The sequence below is a fragment of the Mixophyes fleayi genome, chromosome 2 (assembly GCF_038048845.1).
Source record: "Mixophyes fleayi isolate aMixFle1 chromosome 2, aMixFle1.hap1, whole genome shotgun sequence".
Classification (NCBI taxonomy): domain Eukaryota; kingdom Metazoa; phylum Chordata; class Amphibia; order Anura; family Limnodynastidae; genus Mixophyes; species Mixophyes fleayi.
In genome coordinates this window covers 45,023,496-45,045,438 of record NC_134403.1, presented here as the reverse complement: position 1 = coordinate 45,045,438, position 21,943 = coordinate 45,023,496, and the positions used below count along the sequence as shown (strand labels likewise).

Genomic DNA, 21,943 nt, shown 5'->3' with positions numbered 1-21,943 from the left:
TATATGATATCTATAATGCACAACAGATTGACTAATACTCAACAGATATGCAAAACTTGACACATTTATAGAAGTAATGCCACATATTTATTTCATTTTTGTGCAAAATCATTGGTCACTTTTGTGAGATATTCTGTGCAACTGCAGCATAGCCAACCCTGTTTGATAGGGGTTTGGGTTTATTTTAACAAATGCACCCCTTTAACACTTGTTATGTGCTTAAGGAATTTGCACCACTGACTTTGGAATTAGAAAACGAATCACACACACGCACACACACCTTTACTACAGATTCCATTCATCCTCAAAGAAGGATAAAGTGTATTTTATGTAGTAGTAAAGAGTTACAATTACCTTTCTTACACTGGACAAAAAAAATCACCTACGTGGCAACATCTCCCTGTTGCTCTAATCCACACATTAGCTGCACCTCACATTTGTATGAGTACAGTATATATCCTGATAGCTAAAAGCCGCGGTAACAGACAACCAAGAATGATGATTCTTTGAATATGAAAATTACAAGTTAAAACAATTTCGAGCCTTGGAGCAGAGTCAAGGCAACGCTAGCCCCTAGCAATAAGCTTCCATTTGACACTGTAAAGTGATTATCTCTGCAGCTTGCTACCCCTTGTCCTGAGCTTGATAATTATCACCCCGGGCTGGAAGTTCTCTATGATTGGGGGTTTTGATTCCAGCTAGCGGAATTTTTGATGATTCGTGTTAAAAGATGTCCTGCCCAATAGAAAGCAGAGTTTGTGCGTCTATCTCGGACACCATAAAGGAGTATATAACTGAACCGTAGCTCAAGTGGAACTTTGCTCTGGAAGTTTCAGTCTTTGGATACATCACTCTCTCAGGATGACGGTGGAAAAACAAGTGAAAGTCAGCAGCTCGGCTGTGCGTTATGGCGCATCCTATGGAGGGAACAGACTCTTCTCTGCGGGCAGGAGTGGCTTTAGGTCCGGTGGGGGTGGAGGTGGTTTTGGGGGTGGATTTGGAGGGGGTTATGGAAGTGGATTTGGAGGGATTGGTCTTTCCAGAGCGGTCGGGCTAGGTTCAGCAGGTGGAGCAGGATATGGATTTAGAGGCTTTGGAGGTGGAGGTGGCGGTCTAAGAGCTGGATTTGGTGGAGGAGCAGGTTTTGGATTTGGTGGAGGAGCAGGTTTTGGTGGGGGAGCAGGTTTTGGAGGGGGTGCAGGTGGAGGATTTGGATTAGGAGGAGGCATTGGGGGCGCAGGAGGCAGACTTGGAGGAGCCGCGGGAATCCTGAGAAGCCGTCTAGGAGGTAGAGGTTTTAAAATAGGTAGTTATGGCTCTAGTCCATCCTTTTTGTACGGTGGCCTCAAGCCAGGACTTGGGGGGCTAGGTGGTGTTCCAGGCGTCTCTGACATCCCATCTATTGACCCATCCCTGCCCTCTGTGGACACTGTCCAAGTCACCCGTCTGAAGGAGAAGGAGGAACTTCAGGGTCTGAACAACAAGTTCGCATCATTCATTGACAAGGTACTTTCATGGCAGAACTTAACTTGATTAAATACAGGTTAAAACTGCAGGTGAAATCGATCATTTTATCAAATTAATTGTTCTTATATTTAGATTTGCACTTTTGATTGTACATATAGGACCTCATTTAGAGTGGGACGCAAAGTCCATTTAAGAAGTGTAGGAGTGGGAGTGTGCGGCAGCTTGGTAGGGTATTAGGAGTGGCAAGCAACCCCAGTTGCCTCCCACTCATAATACCCTACAATCTGCGAGCAGTTCCTGCAGCTAACTAACTGCTTGTGCCACCTAATTCCTGCTGCACAGCTTTAGCCCTGTTTTGGTGTGTTGCGTCAGCGCCTCACTGTGACTAGGATGTATTTACATGGTCACGCCTTCACAATTCAGCATTCCTCCCATTTTCCTAGTGAGTCGCAAGCTGTCGCAAGTGTTAATTGCGTCCAAGATGCAGGCGGATTTGGTGCTTTCTGCACATGCGCGATAGTGTTTTTTTGTTGGATGCGCCTAAAACGCACTTTGCGTCCGACTCTAAACGAGGTCCATATTGTATACATATTGTATTCCTATAGCCATTAATGGTAGAAACATAACTAGATTTTCTACAGTGCTTGATTTAATTTTTTTGCATTCAGTGATACTTGTTAGGGTATTAACTTCATATTGTTTACATAATGTATATAGAATACAGTTAAGTGACATACATTTATTAAATGCATAGCACTATTAATTATTACTGATCTTTCAATCTAAAGCTAAAGATCTCATTTATAAATAGATAACCTTTACCATGTTGACTTTTGCATTTCATTGTAGTTTGTGGTTATTCCATACATAGGACAACCGATGATTCAATACACTTATGACATTATGTAATGACTATGATCAAATTTAGGGGTACCTATGTTGCAATTATTTGTTACCATTAAGAAACACATACCTGGTCATGTACTGTACAGGAACTAATTACATTTTTTGGTACTACAAGAATGATTAATACTTATTTTTAATTAATGTGCTGTTATTGCTGTGTTAGATTAATATGTAGCAGTGACACGGCACAGGTTACGGTGACTATAAATATGTAATTTAGCATGACTGATGAAAAAATACACCCTACCAATATATTAAAAAGCACTTGCAGCTTTGCCAACATACCAAGATAATTATGAGCTGCTAGTATAATCAGAAAAATTCAGATTCAGAAAAAAATAAATTAGGTTATTTTCTATTGTTTTTTTGTATCATACTGATCTGCAATTTTCATATTATGTATACATATTAGTGTTTTATTTCTATGTTAACATTTCAATATATTACACACTAACATATTGTACTGTCTTCTAACATAGGGTTATGATTACAGAAACAAACAACAGTTACTATAAGGTAGTGAATTGAGCAATAGCCATTCTTAAAAAGGCAGATTTGGCACATTCATTTAATGATGGTATTTTCATTTGCACAAATAACATTTTTAAAAATAGTGGTCTATTAAAGACTACTTGGCATAACAACACTTAGGGCTGGATTTACTAAGCTGCGTGTTTGAAAAAGTGGGGATATTGCCTATAGCAACCAATCATATTCTAGCTGTCATTTATTTAGTACTTTCTACAAAATGACAGCTAGAATCTGATTGGTTGCTATAGACAACATCCCCACTTTTTAAAACCCACATCTTAGTAAATCTAACCCTTAATATTAGTCCTGGCTTATATAGCTTTGAGTGCAATTTTGAAAATGACCACATGGCACCAGTTAAGAATCCCTATCAAGTTCTAATTAGCTAAACTGATACAGATATAATATATGATCCCGATTGTTCAGTTGCTTAGAACATGAATGCAATATAACAATGCCTTCTATTCTTTAGATAAATGCAGATATATAACCTTGCCATTCTTGTTTCAGGTCCGCAGTTTGGAACAACAGAACACTATTCTGAAAGCCCAGATCAACCTGTACAACCGAAGTGACCCCAGCGGTCCAGCCAATGCCTCTGTGGTTTCAACCACTGCTGTTGCCGGCTACAAAGCCTACATTGAAACCTTGACTCAAACCAAAACAGCTTATTTGGCAGAAATTGATCACTACAAACTAGTGATTGAAGAAGTGCAATCCAAGTAAGTTGCTTAGAGGACTGTTGCTACCGAATGTCGCCATTTGAGTTGTTATTTTTATTAACGCATCAACTGTGTTCTTCGGGTTGGCGCAAAGAATTCTTTTTTTTTCCCACTTAGTCATCCAGAACCTCATAGTTTGCACAGCCCCCGTATACCTGCATTAATGTTGTCATCTTCTGAAATAGATGCATAAGATGAGTGCACTGCGCGGAAGAGTCGACCGTCTTCATAACTCTTTTTCTCAAGCTTGCCGCTCAATAATTACATAGTGTAGATGTTCCAATAATTACCATAGGTGAAGGTATACAAATGACTCACAGCCGCACAGTGCAACACATACTTAAAATACACTTTGATGGTCACACCCTTTCTTTAAAATATTTTTTAAAAGATCAGATAAACACTGTAGATTCTAAAAAGATATGGGAAATGTGCTACTTTCTCTAAAGGACGGGTATGTCTGATTGGAGCATAGTTGCTGGAGGTTCCTCTGTAATGCAATATCTCTACCATTAACATAGTAACTGCTCTGTAGTGTTCTTGTCAAACACATATGTTGTAATTGTGGATGACATGACTACAGGATGTCATCATAAAAGCAGCATTTACAGGTTTTTCTATGAGATCAGTTAATCGATAAATAAAATGGATTCCGCTTTGTATTTCAGTGTCATAGAGTCAGGGTTATCTCCCGATAACAGTAACTTGACCAGGGTTTTTTTTTTGTCTGTAGATATGATGAAGACAGTGGAAGCACAAAGTCACTGGAGGCAGAATGGACGACACTTAAAGAGGTTAGACTCACTTACAGCCAATCACAGTTCTCTGATTAATAAAGCGCACCACAGTATCAACCTTCTCAAAGCATTGTACTTGCAAGCCTGTTTTTTTAATGGTTGCTGACATGTCACCCTTTGTCTATGGGGAGACAATGGAATTTCTGCTATATAGCATTTCTTAGGATAATACACGCTTACCCGCTTTTATAGGTCTTTCACTGAATCATTAGTTCCACTAAGACTGTCTAATAATTACATGGATAAAACAGTAAATTTTCCTTTGTAATGTAAGTGTGTAAGGTGCACATTTCTATGTGTCCCAGTTTTACACTGACAGTCCCAATTTTTGTTGCTGGATAACCAATACAAAGAACTTTCAAACTTTTATACACTCCTTATATAATATATAGTACCTAATGTAAGGATACGTAGATATATAGCATCAGTAATACGTAGATGATGCTATCTGCATAGAAGCAACACATGTCCTATTCTCAGATTCTCATTGCTCTATATTACAGGAACCTCTAACATGCCTTGTAATATATTCTCAACAGTTATTAAGTGTAATTACTGTACACATTTAACATTGATATAAATTATTGCAGACATTACAAGTCACTTTTTATTTCTTCACTTAAAACCTCATGCTTTGTATACTCACAGAATCCCTCTATTACTTCTAATATCCATCTAATTTACAGTAGGGATTGCATTATCCCATATATCATATACACATAAAGAAATAACCTCTTTTCCATCTGTTTCTTCTAGGATGTGGACCACTTATACCTGACAATCTTTGATTTACAAACCAAACTAACTGGAGTTGAAGACCAAATAACTCTATCCAAACAAGTATATGAGGCTGTAAGTATAAACTAATATGCAATGCAAAGTGGAATAAGAAATGAGAGTAACATTAGACTTAATAAATAACTTTACTAGACACAACTAGACTAAACTAAACTATGACTACAAAAACTGTGTAGGTCATATAGCTCCTAAAACAAAGAAAAATAATGTACTAGTATTGTTGAGTTATACATCATTTTAAAGCCATCAACAGACTCGCTAAATCTTGTTTGATGCAGTGAAATACCGCATTATAGTCTCTAACTTGTCAGAGGGACGATTTAGCCATCAGCCAAATGCCTTTTATAGACAGTGAATGCACAAGTGACATCTGCAACCTGTAATAATGGACTGAATTGAATGAAATGTTCATAGTCAAGTGGTTGACTCACAGCAAGACACGTTATTACTTTGTCAGGGTTGTTATAAGATTCCAGTTTTTGGTCTAGTTAAGTATCTTTAAATTATGTGAAGTCAGCAGCAGATTATTTTCATGGAATTACATTATGTAGATTTGGTAATTATAGTTTGTGGGTCTACAACTGTAATTTTGGTTTATTCTGGCCATTGCTCAATAAACTGATGAGTGATTTATCACAATCATCCCAAATGTGTCCCTGATGATCACAGCTTTCTATTAATTTTTGCCTAGAGATAAATTCCTACATAATAGAGGTTCAATGTTGTCTCTTTTTCGTTTTTTACAAATCGCAGAAAGTCAGAGAAGTACAGACCGTTGTTTCCAGTGGCAACAGAGCAGCCGTTTCCATTTCATTTGACAACTACGCTCAGAATGTGGATCTGACATCAGCAATCTCAGAAATGAAAGCACAGTATGAAGTGCTTGTGGCAAAGACCAAACAGGAAGCATTTATAGCAGCCGAGAACAAGGTATAGTACCTTTATTGGTTAAAAGCAATGACGTAGCCACTTTTTATTTGTGCAATAACCATGTCTTAGGTCCCTTTCCCAGACTGGTATATTTGTATATGCATAACTTTTATATTAAACATTACTGCAGTGGTGACTAAGACAACTTGTATTTAAGTTGATATTGTAGAAGTTGTCCTGTGACTGCCTGAGATACGGATTTAAAGATCTTATCTAATAATTTATATTTGCAATTGCTAACTTGGTGTCTTTAGAGCAGCAATCCCACATATAATTTTCTTCTTTAAATAGCAAGTTAAGCACCATTTACAGTGGCGCATGCAGGGGGGGGTTTCTGGTTCCCCAGAAACCCCTCCCCTCCGGGAACCAATGGTACTCCACAGCAGCTGCGGGCGCTGTCAAAAAAGCGTCCGCGGCAGTGCTGTATTGTAGTATAATACAGCACTGCCGCGGATGCTTCTTGACAGCGCCCCCGGCTGCTGTAGAATTCAGACTCGCTGAAATGTAGCTGCTGCGCTCTCTCTCTCTCGCTCTATTTTTTTTTTTTCCCTGGGGGACGGAAACCCCCCCTTCTAAATCCTGCGTTCGCCTCTGATTTAAACATCCATCTCATAACCAGTTTCCTTAGCTATTCTCCTACGAATCATTATCATCATTTCTAAATATCTCCGCTTGGCAAACAAAATTGTCTGCCAGACAGACACAGGCTCACAAACTCTCAGCATGTTGTTTGGTAGCAGAGGGGGGTGAATGAGGATTTCACAGTGCAGACAGAACTCAGAGGGGCGTTCCAAATCCTCTGCGCACTACAACATGTGCCATGTAACTGTGGTTTCCATGGTAGTCCAGAATCATAAATTATTAACAGCAGCCTATAGAGAAAAAAAGGGGAAATGGTAAATATCAACATTCTTCTGACATCCTGACACAGTGATTTATGCTAAAAAAACACACCTATTTCTTTCAATGGATTAATGCTCTAGGGGATTGCCCTCTGTAATCCTTTATACAGTTTTGAAAATGATAAGACATGTATATTTGTTAATGTTACTAGTAGCTATGTTTTCAGTTAAATTACCTTTACAATGTAACAGCATTTGTTTTACATACGGAACTTGACATCTCCTGTATTTTCCTGCCTGTTCCTGTCTATAGCTCTGATCTTGGTTTGACATTTCTAGCTGTTCTAACAATATGTTTTCATTTGAAAGATTTACTTGGCCTCCGGTTCTACCCAACCATCAGTACATGTACTTACGTCATTCAAGGAAGAATACAGGATGCTCAAACTACAGGTTGACTCAATACAGCGTGAGATCGAAAGGGTTAAACATTTGGTAAGTCTGTTTACCTTTTCTTAACATTTATAAGAGCTTAATGCGATATACCTTTTAGGCCATACTCTTTTAGGAAGAAGTCTATGTAGGGTAATAGATAAATCACTAAAATGTAGAGAATATTCTCTAGAATAATAATAATAATAATAATTATTATTATTATTATTATTATTATTAATAATAATTTTAAAAATACCTGCTTGATTTTTTAACTACCGTGATGCCAGATATTTTTATATCTCCCATTTTTGGGGTGCAATCACTTAACCCATAATGGATACAATAGTTACCCTAATAAAATGCTGATATTCCTCTACCTGGCTCATGTGCAGAGGTGCTGGGGATGATTGTCTTTGTTAATGTCTCTTTTCTTGTCTTATAGAACATTCAGCTGGAGACACATATATCAGAATCAGAGAGCAGCTCAGGCAGCGAGACCGATACCTACCAAGAACAGGCTACAGCCCTGAAATCCCAGTTAGATGATATTAGAAAGGTACCGTGAACCAGCTTCATACACACGCCTTTTGGTGTTGCATTCATCATCATAATCATTTATTTATATAGCGCCACTGATTCCGCAGCGCTGTACAGAGAACTCATTCACATCAGCCCCTGCCCCATTGGGGCTTACAGACTAAATTCCCTAACACACACACACACACACACAGACTAGGGCCAATTTGTTAGCAGCCAATTAACCTACCAGTATGCTTTTGAAGTGTGGGAGGAAACCGGAGCACCCAGAGGAAACCCACACAAACACAGGGAGACCATATAAACTCCTCACAGATAAGGCCATGGTCGGGAATTGAACTCATGACCCCAGTGCTATAAGGCAGAAGTGCTAACCACTTAGCCACCATGCTGCATTGATTCATTTCTTTACATTTGGCAAACTATCAGTGCTTGCCTATCTCCAGGACTGTATTTTCCATATAGCCACACTAAGCAGACAAGTAAGCCCAACACTGTTTAAGAATTACCATAGAAATGATTTTATGTTAATTTTATTTACTGTTGAGCCCACATTACTAATTTAGGACGTGCTTATTCCGAATGCCTCGGGTACCATAAGCTTGAATTACGGCCTGCTTCCCTCTGTTCTAAAATCTCAGCATTTGTTGTCTAGCAGCACATTGCTGAGCCCCATAGCCAAATTTATATAGGGGCCCAACAATGCTGTCTCCCTTCCCCCAAATATATAAGCTTCAAACAGCAACTTGACTAAAATGTATCAGCGATATAGTAACATGCTGTATTTAAGGGGATACAACGAATAAACAGGCTATTCCACAGAACCATGGTAATGTAGGACAATGGGTAATACTCCACACACTATTGTTCCCATATAGGTTCCTCTAAATTACAAATAGCCAGTCTATGTGGTACAGCTTTCTGCATCATCTGGAATGTTATCCAGCAAATCAAATCATATACATTTGATGGTTAATGAAGAAAAAGAAGCTGCATATTTTTGAGGCATACTTAAATGTAATTGTATTTGGATGATATTGTGTTGTTTGTGTTGGTGTAGCTGTTACCCAGCTTTCTGACACCCAAAAAGCAGACAGAAAAACCACAAAACTTTGAACTGTTGTCATTTTTAATGGGAAAGTACAATTATTCTCATTAACAAACAAGCTGCATTGTAATCATATGCCAAACAAGGCTCTTCTGTCCCCCACAATATATTTTGATTTTTTTTCCCCTCCTCTTTCACTTAATAGCAAATTGCTCACTATGGCCAAGAATACCAGGAACTACTGGCAGTGAAGATGGGATTAGATGTAGAGATCACAGCCTACAAGAAGTTGATGGACAGTGAAGAGTTGAGGTAAGAAATAACAATCCAAAGAGCAAGTGTGCAAGGTGCACACACAGAAATATGGTAGTGTGCAGATACAAACTTTGAGATAAAAGTGAAACAATACAGTTCACCCGTCTCTACAAATATTTTTTTTCTTTTCACATTAGTTTGCACTTTAAATGTATTGTCAAACAATGATGTTAGAAAATAACACACAAATTATGTTATATTTATTGTTTTACTGCAACCAATTGCTGTATATGGAAAGTATATGGTCAACAACCAAATCTCTCCATATAGACACAGTGACACCTGCGGGCTGTAGAAATTTGTTAATAGCTTGCAAAGGTGGTATTACACATTGGTGTTAGAACCCTTGCTTGATTCAGTGTGAAGAGCTCTACAACATGTGTATGAATCACAATGTGATGAAACCTACACATTATATGCTGGTTATAGGTTAGATAAAGTAGCAGTGTGTCAATTGATATGTAAAATAGATATAAATTTGTCTTGGCCACAAATAGATACATTGCATAAGTTCGCTTTTAGGGTGGTTATTTAAATCCCTGTTTTTGTTGTATTGCCGTGATCGTTGTCAGCTACTTAATTACTTTTTTTTTTCCAGAGGTGGTTTATGTTGAAAGAGCAGAGGTATTAAATGCTGGTCTGTAGCCTGCAGCGTATACAATGTTACAGTCCTCCCTCTGTTCATTCAGAACTACTGCCGTTACTGACCTGATATCCTGCCTTACTGCGAACAGCTGTTTCCATGAACCCAGCTGATTGATAGGCAGTTTTGCTGAGTAATGGGGTGTAACTGACTGTAAATTCGAGAGCTCTGCTCAAACAGCCCCAGAACATATAGTAAGAATAGGATAAATTTATCAGACAATGGACAGATCAGGCAAAGTGACCGTTCGGTAGATTTAGGACACCCGGAGCTGGGATAGATTAAATGCATCTTTTTCTTCTTCACCGAGTAAACAGCAGTAAAATACCTCTATGGTGTTAGGACAGTCAGCTCTGCTTAACATTGTACATTTTACATTGGGAGATGCTACAAGTATATTTATATGGTGCGAGTGTCATAGAGCAGCAAAGTCATCTTATATCTTCCCTGAGTCAGAGAATCTGCTGCAGGCGGTGTCTATAGTGTGAGAGGAATGGTACATGAGCCATATATGTCCCATAGCTTCTTTCATAGGCAGTGTAAGCAACCAGGAATTGTTATATAACAGTAAACCAGTGATCATACTGGTTCCTTATAGAGGGCCTAGTTTGCTTAGATGGTGAGTGATGGGTGGGGTCCCTCTTTTTTTAACCAGTCCAGGGGGTATATTTACTAAACTGCAGGTTTGAAAAAGGTGAAGATGTTGCCTGTAGCAACCAATCAGATTCAAGCTTTCATTTATTTAGTACATTCTACAAAATGACAGCTAGAATCTGATTGGTTGCTATAGGCAACATCTCCACTTTTTAAAACCCGCAGTATAGTAAATATAACCCCAAGTTTGACTGCTGATAGCCTAGAGCAGTGATAAGCAACCTGATACACTTTACTCTTACCTTCAAAAGGGCCACACATTACCCATAGAGCAGGAAGGGGCTGCTAACAGGATTAACATGTCTGCTGTCCAGTTTGGCCATTGACATGGAAAATTGGATACATACTTAGTCACTGACTATTCAGCCAAGCAACTGCATAAGGCCCTGTATGAGCTGTACTGACTTCCTGCATACTGGCACTAACAATCAATCAATCAATCCATACAATCAATACATTTATATAAAGACAAAAAGACAACCGGCTAGATTTACTAAGCTGCGGGTTTGAAAAAGTGGGGATGTTGCCTATCGCAACCAATCAGATTCTAGCTATCATGTTGTAGCAAGTACTAAATAAATAAAAGGTAGAATCTGATTGGTTGCTATAGGCAACATCCCCACTTTTTCAAACCCACAGCTTAGTAAATCTAGCCCAACAGATGTAAAAGAACAGGTAGACCAGCAATAGACCGGATGAATAAAAATTAGTTTTGGGCCAGGGAAAAAAAACAATCAGTAATATACACATAACAATAGGATAACAAGGCATTAAGATTTATACCTAATCCAACAACATACATGATTTGATATCCCTATAAAGTAAAGGCAATTATAGTCCAGCGAGGAGATTCATTAAACTGGATGCTACAAATGAAGTGACATACAGAGTTAATTTCATATATAGACCCATTATAACTAGTGCTAAAATTATAACACAAATGATTTGACTGTTATCTTCATTTGTTATAAAAAAAAAAAGTTTAAAACAATCACATATCCACATAGTTCTATAAGATATGAGATTTCTCTTTATTTGAAGCTCTCCGGCAGAGCTAGAGACATCTCCTGTTAAAAAAGTATTATTGAAAATAGCTTGAACTGAGCATTTATTCAAAATCCTGACACTGTCTCAAAGTTTTCTGGTATAATCCATTTTAAATTAGTTAGCAGAGCAATTTATAGGAGAGAGGGACATGTCAGCCAAAAATAAGCAGAGATTAAGGCAATGTGAAGAATATAGTGGAGAGAAAAAGCTGGGTAATCAAAATGTGACTGATTACATTATGGCCTCCATAGTCTGTCATAGTATGACAGGTATATTGCCCAGGAGGTCAGTCTACACTCTGGGGGGCAATGTTTTAAACTGATCTTGGCAGTATATCCATCTTTTTTTTTGCCTCCTCTGCCACAGAATGTTGCTGTGAACAGTAAAATGATACTCACTGAAATGCAGCAACTTAGAGGAGAATCTATTGTTCAGTCAAAGATACAGGACGTTTAACTCAGCAAAATAACTACAGTGGCCTTATACTACATCTATTGTAAACTATATTATAGTAACTAAGTATGGTACAATTGCCATTGCCAACATTACAATGGTACCATTGTATGTGTTTGCTCACAAACAAAGACTGTTATGTGCCAATGGTAACAGTAGTTAGTGCCCTGCAGTGGCCCAGGTGTAAGTATTTGTAAGGACTGAATACAGTCAGAGCACTGCAGGTGTTAGTCAGTGCTTCATGCAAAGCCTAGTGACTAGTGCCAGTAAGTAACCAGTAAAGCTTGGATTTAAAGATTTAGCTCATGGTTCAGTGCTAGTAAGTGGTTTTTCTTTCCTGCTAGAAAGTGTCCTGTACAAAGCAGGGTTTCCAACCCATGAAAATATTTCTACTATGATATAATGCTCGTCATTATAAAATGTAATACAAGGGAAAGTTGGGGTAGAATCTAGATAGTATAAGGGACCAGGGACAGAAATAGGGGACTTGTAACTGTATTTAGTCCCAATAACCAATAATGTTAAATGTAGTTTAGTAGTGACAAAGGGTGTCCTCTTTTTTTTTTTTTTACTGATCTCTGTTTTCTTCTGACTGTCAGTAAATATGCTGACAGTTGCCAAGCATCGTGTAGGATCAGGTGTATTCTAAATAGTTGAACTCTACTAAATATGGGCTGTGATGCGGTGCCACTCTACATCTATGGCGGCCTCAGTCGCTTAGCGCTCTGGCCTAGTTTTGAGGATTAGCCCATGTCTGACCAACTATTAGGGACATGCTGATAATTTTAATGCCTGTTATAACTACTGTTATCAGAAATGGCTCATTGTTTATGCTACTATCCTAGACTACATCCCCTCAGTAGATCTACCCCATTATACCCGTTCACAGCTAAAGGGTTGATACATTACAATATTAAAAGCATAACCATGTTCCATTACACTAGTGTTTGGCTGCAAAGATTGTGTTTACTTTTGGTATTCTAATCTATTCCTCTAAACATCAGTGTTCATTCCGCATAAAACAAAACGCTTGTTTTAATGTGTTTCTTCGTTGCGCACTTGTTAATGGGCTGCTAAAAATAGCTGTGCTGTATTCCAGTAAAATATTACTAGTGAAATAGAGCAGAGCGCACAGAAGCCTAATGTATTGTGTTCTGTGCAGTATGGGGTGCTGACTTGTATCTTCTTGGCATTACAGTATTTTCCAGTGCAGGGAAATAAATATATCTGGCTCCCTGTCAGAAAAGGTGAAATAAGATGAAACAAAGAATGTAGTGAGAGAAATGTAGCAGCCTGGGAATATAGTGTATGCAGAATATATAATCCTTTAAGTAATACTTGGGGGGGAAAGATATTTCTATCTATACTGCCTCTCGGGTGTGACCTCTGTATAGAGCTTGAAATTGATTGCTTGCTGTGATCAATACATCACTTGCAATATACTGCCTGCTGACCTACATAGAGGTTATTTAAGTTATGTGTAGCTGCTTGTGTCTATGGAGAGATCTCAGCAATACTTTCATCTATATTTACATTTTTGTAATTAACCCTTTTTCTGTAGAAGAGGGTATCCATATGTTGGCATTGTAAAAGGATCTCAACCCTCCCAGATCAGAAGTCTTTCTTCTGAGTTTATTTATAACTCGAAGGAGTGACAGGGATATTTTAAGAGAGGTTAAGAGTTCTTGAAACCTACAGTAGTAATTGCTAGCGGAGGTCTTGACACCCTGAATTAATTTGCTGGCACATTTTATTGTTTGGCTTAAAAGAAGATTAAATCCAATAAAGTAAGGCTGATTTATTTAGCTTTAATCCATGCGCAGGCAATTTCACAAATATCGTTATGGGAACAGTTTAATATTTTGTAACAGACCTACTTTTGTACTTCAGCTTGCTACTCAAAAAGCTATAGACATAGATTGGGACATGGTGGGGGTTGGGGCTATAAAGCTTTATGGTATGAGGATCGTAGGGGATGAAAGCTAAAGTAGCCAATCGGCTAATAATTTCTATCCAGAAACAGTTGTTTCCATTGTGTGCCACATGGTTGTGTTAATGTAATGATAATATAATGTTAATATAACTGACATTAATCGATAATCCGAATTGTGCTAAATGACTTGATGTCCAGTGAATTTCAACCCAGTTTAATATGCTTTTCCTCTCTTGCTCTATCTTGCAGACTCAGCAGTGGAAGCGGCATCACAGTACATGTGGCCAAATCTAGCTTTGGCGGAGGTGCTGGTGGCGGAGGCGGTGGTGGCGGCCTTGGAGGTGGATTTGGCGGCGGCTCAGGAGGCGGTCTAGGAGGTGGCTTTGGAGGTGGCTTTGGAGGCGGTCTTGGAGGGGGTCTTGGAGGCGGTCTTGGAGGCGGTCTTGGAGGCGGTCTTGGAGGTGGCCTCGGAGGAGGACTTGGTGGTGGCCTAGGACTTGGCCTTGGTGGTGGTCTTGGCGGTGGACTAAGCCTGAGTGGTGGCAGTGGAGGTTATGGATATGGAAGTAGCTTCGGAGGAGGATTAGGGTTTGGAAGTCTGAATTCCAGCATATGTAAGTATCAGATTGCGTGTATAACAAATAAAAAGCTCTGCTCATTTCATATTAAGTATTATGTTAATGCTCCTAATAAGTTATTTTAATCTGATTGCAACAGTTCATGCAATAACATCTAGAATAAATGTGCTACATAAAGAGTCAATAACTCTCATGGGATCCAACACCTCCATCCTTATCTCCCAAATTTACCTTTGTAGATATAACCCATCCTTCCATAGCTCCAAGGTGTGTTTTTATCCTACTGGGAACTAATAACCTGATAATTGTTTGATAAAGGCAAGCAATTATTCTAGAATTTTGAATGACAATTTGGCAACCAGTGACAATGTTCAGTAACAGACTATGGATATGTTTTATTATGTGTCAACCAAGCAGTTTCATTTCTGTGCAGTCACATTGGTTTACAATTGAGGGACACACATTACAACCCAATCCAATCATGTTTAATCAAAAGGTAAATAAATAAACAAGTGTTACCCACACATTACAGTTTTGATGTCACAGAGAAGAGATTCATTTGCAGTGTATGGGTAATGTAGTACAGTAAAGGGATGTCATACTTTATTTGTACATTTAGAATATACACACTCCAATCCAATCCAATCCAATCCAATGATCGCCGCCTCTCCTCCACTCTGATCACCTCTTCCCACTCTAGAATCCAATACTTCTCCCGTGCTGCCCCCCTTCACTGGAACGACCTCCCTCGCTCCATTCGTCTCTCACCCAATCTGTGCTCCTTCAAGCGGGCACTTGAAACTCACCTGTTCCTTAAGGCCTACCAACCATCCACTTAACCTCTCACCTCTTCTGGTTCTCCCCTGCCCCCTTTCTCTCTCCCCGTTGCTTCACTGGCTCCCTTATGTACCTGATTCTGTTTACCCTCCCTTAGGATGTAAGCTCGTATGAGCAGGGCCCATCTTCCCTCCTGTCTCCATACCTGTTCTTCAGCTCCGTCTCTACTGTATTTGCCTGCCTGGAGTTTCTGAAGTACTGGTACTTTGTGTTTATTGTTCTGTACTGTTTTACCCTGTATAGTCTACTGTTTGTACCATGTACGGCGCTGCGGAAACCTTGTGGCGCCTTACAAATAAACGATAATAATAATAATGTTATACCCAAGTCCATTTGGACAATCAGCTATACCATTGGTACCTAGGGAATTGATATGCTGCGTTCTCATGAAGATAAGCACAACCCACAAAATAACTGCCCCCAGAGTGCGTAGATGGAAAATGCAATCATGTAAAAATATAGACAATCGGTGCAAAATTGCATAAAAACAATCTACATTTGAAAAAGTATAAAATGAATAGAAACTCTCAACATGTCTCTCTTTACAATCTGAAATATCCATATTTATCATAAAAAATATAGTTCTGCCAAGCACCTAGCTTTAAAGAATTTTTACAAAAAATGGTGGCATTCATCATCCCATAGCTCAATCAAGTAACATTTTTTTATGAAACTCATCGCATTTGACATTATGGGTGATTTAATGTAAGAGTGTAGAATGTACAGAAACCCTTAGCAAGCAACCATATATTAGCTTAGATCGGTTTAGTGCAAATTACAATGTCTGGTTGCTAAGGTTACCGCACCTTTAAACTTTAAGAAATTCCCACCAGGGTATGATAATATGCAAGTGATGCTAATATGTGTAGAAACTCATGTGATTAACGCCTGTAAGTGGTGACTATCATTTCATGTGGGAAACTGGTGTAGTATAATGAATAATGCAGCATTAGTGTAAATGAGTATGGTAATGAAGTTTAGAAGCCACCTCGGATTTTCTGACCTTTAAAAAAGCAATTCACCTATGGGAGTGGGGTTGTACATGGTGACACAACTCCTTGTTGACATCTGATATTATAATTATTTATAGCTGAGGTGCTGCATATCATACATTTATGGCACCTGGTATTTACTGTAATCTTTTCTTACACTAAATTATGAGCTGTGCCGAGCCCTATTCACCTTTTATTTTGGTATGTGTATGTAATGCAAATGACATTGTATGTAATTGATTGTTGTACATCACTATGGTATGTTTTGTCGCTATGTTCATCATCATCAGCTATTTATATAGCGCCACTAATTCAGCAGCGCTGTACAGAGTACTCACTCACATCAGTCCCTGCCCCATTGGAGCTTACACTCTAAATTCTCTAACACACACACACAGACAGACAGAGACTAGGGTCAATTTGATAGCAGCCAATTAGCCTACCAGTATGTTTTTGGAATGTGGGAGGAAACCGGAGCACCCGGAGGAAACCCACGCAAACACAGGGAGAACTCCTCACAGATAAGGCCATGGTCGGGAATCTAACTCATGACCCCAGTGCTGTGAGGCAGAAGTGCTAACCACTGAGCCACCGTGCTGCCCTCAGCTCTGTTAATAATTGATGATGATAATAGTATTTTGTAAGGAATTATTGTATTTGGATATGATAAATTAATGATGTTCCTTTTGTCTTCTCTTATTCTAGTATCCACTTCCAGTGCTTTTTGAAGAGCAGGAGCCTGTTATTGAGAACTGCAGCTCTTGAAATCCCAAAGTACAACCTTGCTGAGATGATATGAACCCAGCCGGATTTTTCACCATGCAAAAAACAAAATGTTATATCTGCACTTAACGAGCTTCCCGAGAAGACATCAACGCTTTAAGATTATCTAATATTTTCTAACCATGGGAATTTTTTGTTGTATTTTTTTTTTTTTTGTATTGAAAAAAAGGTATTATATTCTTCTTCTGTGTACGCTTGTGGTGATTTAGGACTTTCCTCTGTTATTTTTCCTTCCTGTTCCTTTTCCGTAAAAACGATAAATTATAGATGTAACCGCTGCGCTTGCCACATGAATCTCTAATTACGGACCTGTAGGAAGTTTAGCCTAATCTGGGATTTATCACTGAGTTATGGACAAGGGCAGATCCCTATGCTGTATGTCAGGCTGAAAGTGTGCAATAATATAAACGCAGTGTGTGCCGTGGCTGAGGTCAAGGTGCTGCCAAAGCTTACGCACGCAACCTCCAGGGAAATGCGCCATGCATTGTTTTAAATAAAGGAGTGTAAAGAAATCACAATAAAAAAGCATTTGTTAAACACTTACGTGTGTGAGGATTTAATCGTGTGTGAGTTTCATTATTAAAGCCTAATTAATAACTCTTTGACATGATTTGTACCTACTATACTACATTGTTTCATCCACCTCAGATTTCCATACCTTGAATTATTTTATTCCATACTTTCATTCACGTCTTCAAACTGAAAGTGTACCTGTCATATACACACAGTGAACTGATGAATGCACTTTTTAACATCACGGTATCTCTGTGTCTGTAGGATGATCTATAGCTATGGTAGTCTCACTCCAAGAACTTTGCTGTCATACACATTCTACATTTGGCAGGGCAAAGTCCGGCTTCTATACTCCAACAGTGAGTTTGACTCTCTCTAGCTCACTGTTACGGTAACAAAAAGAAAAGAAACTCTGTTACTTTACTCTGTGGAGGGATTCCGATGGCTGTAAGCAGGATGATCAGAGACGAATTCCTGAAGATCCTGGCTGGGAAGTGATCCGAGAAGCTGCTGAGACGATGGCTCCAGGAGAGTAGTTTCTGGTACAGATACAGATGTGGGAAAATAATGAGAACTGATCTTTCACAATTATAGAGACCCAGTCCAGATTCTCAGTAGAGTTGGGCTACAAGGTGATAATAAGAAGGTGAAGCTCCAAGAGATTAATAATACAAGTCCATGGGGTAGATGTATTAACTTGTGATTCTAGCAATTCACCAATATTTGGGGACTTTGCCGGTCGGTACACAGTTTAGCAAACGTTAGGAAGCGAAGCTCCAGAAGGTTAAACTGTAGCAAGTCCAATTATTCAGAGCCAGGTCAGTACACGGTACAGCAAGGTCAGTAGACATGGTTCCAATGAATAAAATAATAGCTGGTCCAAGGAGTCCAAAAGCAAGGTCAAAAACAGAAGTTAGTATCAGATACAGAGGCTGAATAGTACACAATTAATTAACAATGCCTGCATGACCAAGGGTCGCTTTTATAGTACCTGTAAGTGCTTCTTGATGACATCAGCAGGAAACTTTCAGAATGAAAGAAAATGAATGGAAAGATCAGAGCACGTGCAGAACTGCTGTCAATTGTTGCTAGTTAACGCAGGAAGCCAGACGCAACTTTGAATGTAGAGGTTGAAGTGTATTAGAAGAAAAGAGCAAGAAATAGAGTGATAATCCCTATACAAGTGAGTGTCAGCTTTTAAGTCAAGTGATGTACTACAACCAGTGAAGTGATATTGTAATTGCTACTGCCATGCAGATTTGGATCATCAATTAGGCAAATTAGGCTACAATCTAGGTACCAGTGGACAGTGAGGGACCCTAATTAACCCATTGTGGAGGGATCACATATTCCCTACTTGACCTAGATTGCACAATGTTTTGGAACTTACACATTCATCAGGTATGTAAACACTGGTGAGTAAAGATGTAACAATTAAAGCCAAAAACTTGTGCTAAATAATGGCACCTCTATCCACCTATGATCAGAACAATGAAGCAAAAAAAAATTATAAAAATTATTTCAGATTGAGCCGTAAAGAACAATTAAAAACAATTGCATATGCCAAAAAGTAGCTTGCCCATTGGCCAGATTGCCATAAATTTGTTAGACTTTAAAGGATCTCTCAGACATAGTGGTACTCTGCTTATTAAATAAGACATAGGGGACTATATATGAAATGGAGAAAAGTCCTTTCTCAGGGGACTCCTTATCAAAGGCTAGCACCGTGCAATTTATTTGCCTATTTATCAAGGAAGTCCGCATCTCGAGACTATTCATGCGTGGACCGGAAGTTCGGCTTTCCCGCCGTTCTTCTGAGACCGTTGGGGTGATAGGACGCACCTTGAACAGCTCCCATATATATATATATATATATATATATATATATATATATATATATAAAAGTGCTCGGGGAGCATAATATAAAAGCTACCAGAGACTCTACTAATATTTATAAAGAGAGTCTGCCCACAATAAAACTATGGACATGCAGTTCACCTCATAATGTATATATGTTTATACAGTATGTTTGGATGCACACGTCTGCTGTACTATACGGATGCTTTAACACAGGAGTGTTTTCTTTTTCAAACCCAGCAACAGTGGTAACTATAGGAGGCACAATTGTGGACGTTCATTATTATGTTTGTTTGCCCCTTGATACATCGTTATGTGGGCTTCATGAATGGAAATTTTATTAGCACTTGGGATTTGACTTGTCTCCACCAATTATGAATTAGAGTTTATACTGTATTACATTTTATATGTCATTTATACCATTTATTAAATCTGTATTACTTTTAGCTTAGCACTCTTTTTTGTGTGCGTTTTTTCTTTGATATGTTTATAACCTGTCTGCATAGAATATATATAAGTCTATACCTGATTGCTGATTGACATTAACATCTGTAATTACCTGAAATTCTAATCTGCTACAACTGTTCAAAATAAACCAACAGACTTGGTTAAGTTAAAGGTGTTTTATGGCTTAACATCCACCACCAGCGCCGCTAACATCTATCACAGATAACAGTACAAGTGCACTGTTTAAAAGGTATTTCTCACGATTAGTTCAAGTCAGGGCCATCAGTTACACTGTGCACGCGTGAAACAGCCAGATCACGCATGCACATATGCCCCGAAATATGCTTCGATATTGAGTATTACTCAGCTGCCCCTGAAATTATTTATTAGCAAATTGCAACGATAACTGATTTTCTATCTCTGAGATAAGCAGTGATAGAATAGCATTGTTATCCTCACAGACTAATAAATATGGCCTTACTCTGAAAAATGTATATATTTTTCTAAATAAGCACCGTTACTGTATAATGTTTCATTGATTTGTTAAAACTCTGATTATTTTCGTGCCACATTTTACTGATGGATGAGTTATAGGTGGGTACATAAAAGTCGGTGATTAGGTTTTTAGGATTTAGTGCGGTTCGCCCTCAAAGCACGATGTTTACAAGGAAAGCTGAAGTAGATTAATAAACTGCAGTTACACTAAGCATTCTCTGCACATCCTCTTTCCGCAGGTAATATATTCTAAGCATGATAGCTGGAAGCGAAAGGTGAACACGCATATTTTATCAGGAACAACAACATAAAATTCAATACATAAGTTTATTAGACACAACATTTACAAAAGGCAGCAGTGAGGTGAAAAATACACGGATTCATCAAAAGCACATTTAGATTCTTGAAATAAATGTCATTTGTGAAGATGGAATTCATTTTGTTAACGGTCATGAAGTGGAGAAGACATTAGGATGCAAGTGATAAACTCACCCACTGAGTTGGCTGGAAGGGTTTGTAACTTTTTTTTTTATGTATAATTAAATAGCTTATAGTGTTTCCATTCTTGATTAACATACTGCTAGTCCAGGCTATTGTGCAGGTAACAGAGGAAAAGCAGTTTGCAGCTGTAGTTGTGAATGCAGCAAACCCACTGAACATGGTAAGAACAAGCAGAGCCAGTAGGAAATCAGAAAGGGAATCTGTTTTAAGACACTAAGCAGTCAGTTTATTTACCATAATCGTTCAGACCGGAACCAGATTAATAAAGAGTGGAGGGTGCTGTAGCGCCAGACCTCATAACATAGGTCCTTCAGGTCCTGCTGAAAAACAAGAGACAGTAGACTGATGGGGATGAGTTCTCTGTACAGCGCTGCAGAATTAGTGGCGCTATATAAATAAATGATGATAATTAATTTTCAAAGTTTACCTTCAAAATTACCTTTGTCCATGTCTGAAGAGTCAACGCTAATTAAAATTACCCACATTTTTTTCCCCTTTCCAACATGCTCCCTTATAGCTTCAAAGGTGATTTTTTTTTCAAAGATAAATAAATATTTCTCCTCTCTGGTCTGCGGAAAAAAGAGATCATGTATTTAATTGTCTACTGTGTACAGATTTAAAACCTCAGGTGGCCTTTCTCTCCCTAATTTGAGAGCATATTATTTTGCTGCACATCTGAGAGTTTGGGCCGGTGACTCCCCAACCTATACACTATGTGGCTTCCTTCTCGTGCAGTTGTGGTCATCTTATTCTCCTCTCCAGGGGCCTAATTCATTAAGAATCTTAAATTAAGAAGTTTCTTATTTAAGTCTCCTGGACAAAACCATGTTACAATGCAAGGGGTGCAAATTAGTTTTCTGTTTTGTACATAAGTTAAATACT

General features: G+C 38.6%; 1 protein-coding gene across 1 annotated transcript; it reads left to right on the top strand.

The window, feature by feature from the left end:
• The first annotated feature begins 784 nt into the window (after nucleotides 1-784).
• On the top strand, nucleotides 785-17,785 carry LOC142140082 (thread biopolymer filament subunit alpha-like). The gene is made up of 10 exons (XM_075197942.1): nucleotides 785-1,506; nucleotides 3,415-3,626; nucleotides 4,360-4,420; nucleotides 5,180-5,275; nucleotides 5,975-6,151; nucleotides 7,363-7,488; nucleotides 7,871-7,984; nucleotides 9,219-9,325; nucleotides 14,308-14,672; nucleotides 17,171-17,785. The coding sequence occupies exons 1-10, from the start codon at nucleotides 862-864 to the stop codon at nucleotides 17,191-17,193; spliced, it is 1,926 nt and encodes a 641-aa protein (XP_075054043.1). The 5' UTR covers nucleotides 785-861; the 3' UTR covers nucleotides 17,194-17,785.
• The last annotated feature ends 4,158 nt before the right edge of the window (nucleotides 17,786-21,943 follow it).

Coding starts and splice junctions, on each gene's coding strand:
- LOC142140082 (XM_075197942.1), top strand. CDS start 862: ATGACGGTGGAAAAACAAGTGAAAGTCAGCAGCTCGGCTGTGCGTTAT. Junction 4,421..5,179: donor AATGGACGACACTTAAAGAG/GTTAGACTCACT, acceptor TGTTTCTTCTAG/GATGTGGACCACTTATACCT. Junction 9,326..14,307: donor ATGGACAGTGAAGAGTTGAG/GTAAGAAATAAC, acceptor TCTATCTTGCAG/ACTCAGCAGTGGAAGCGGCA.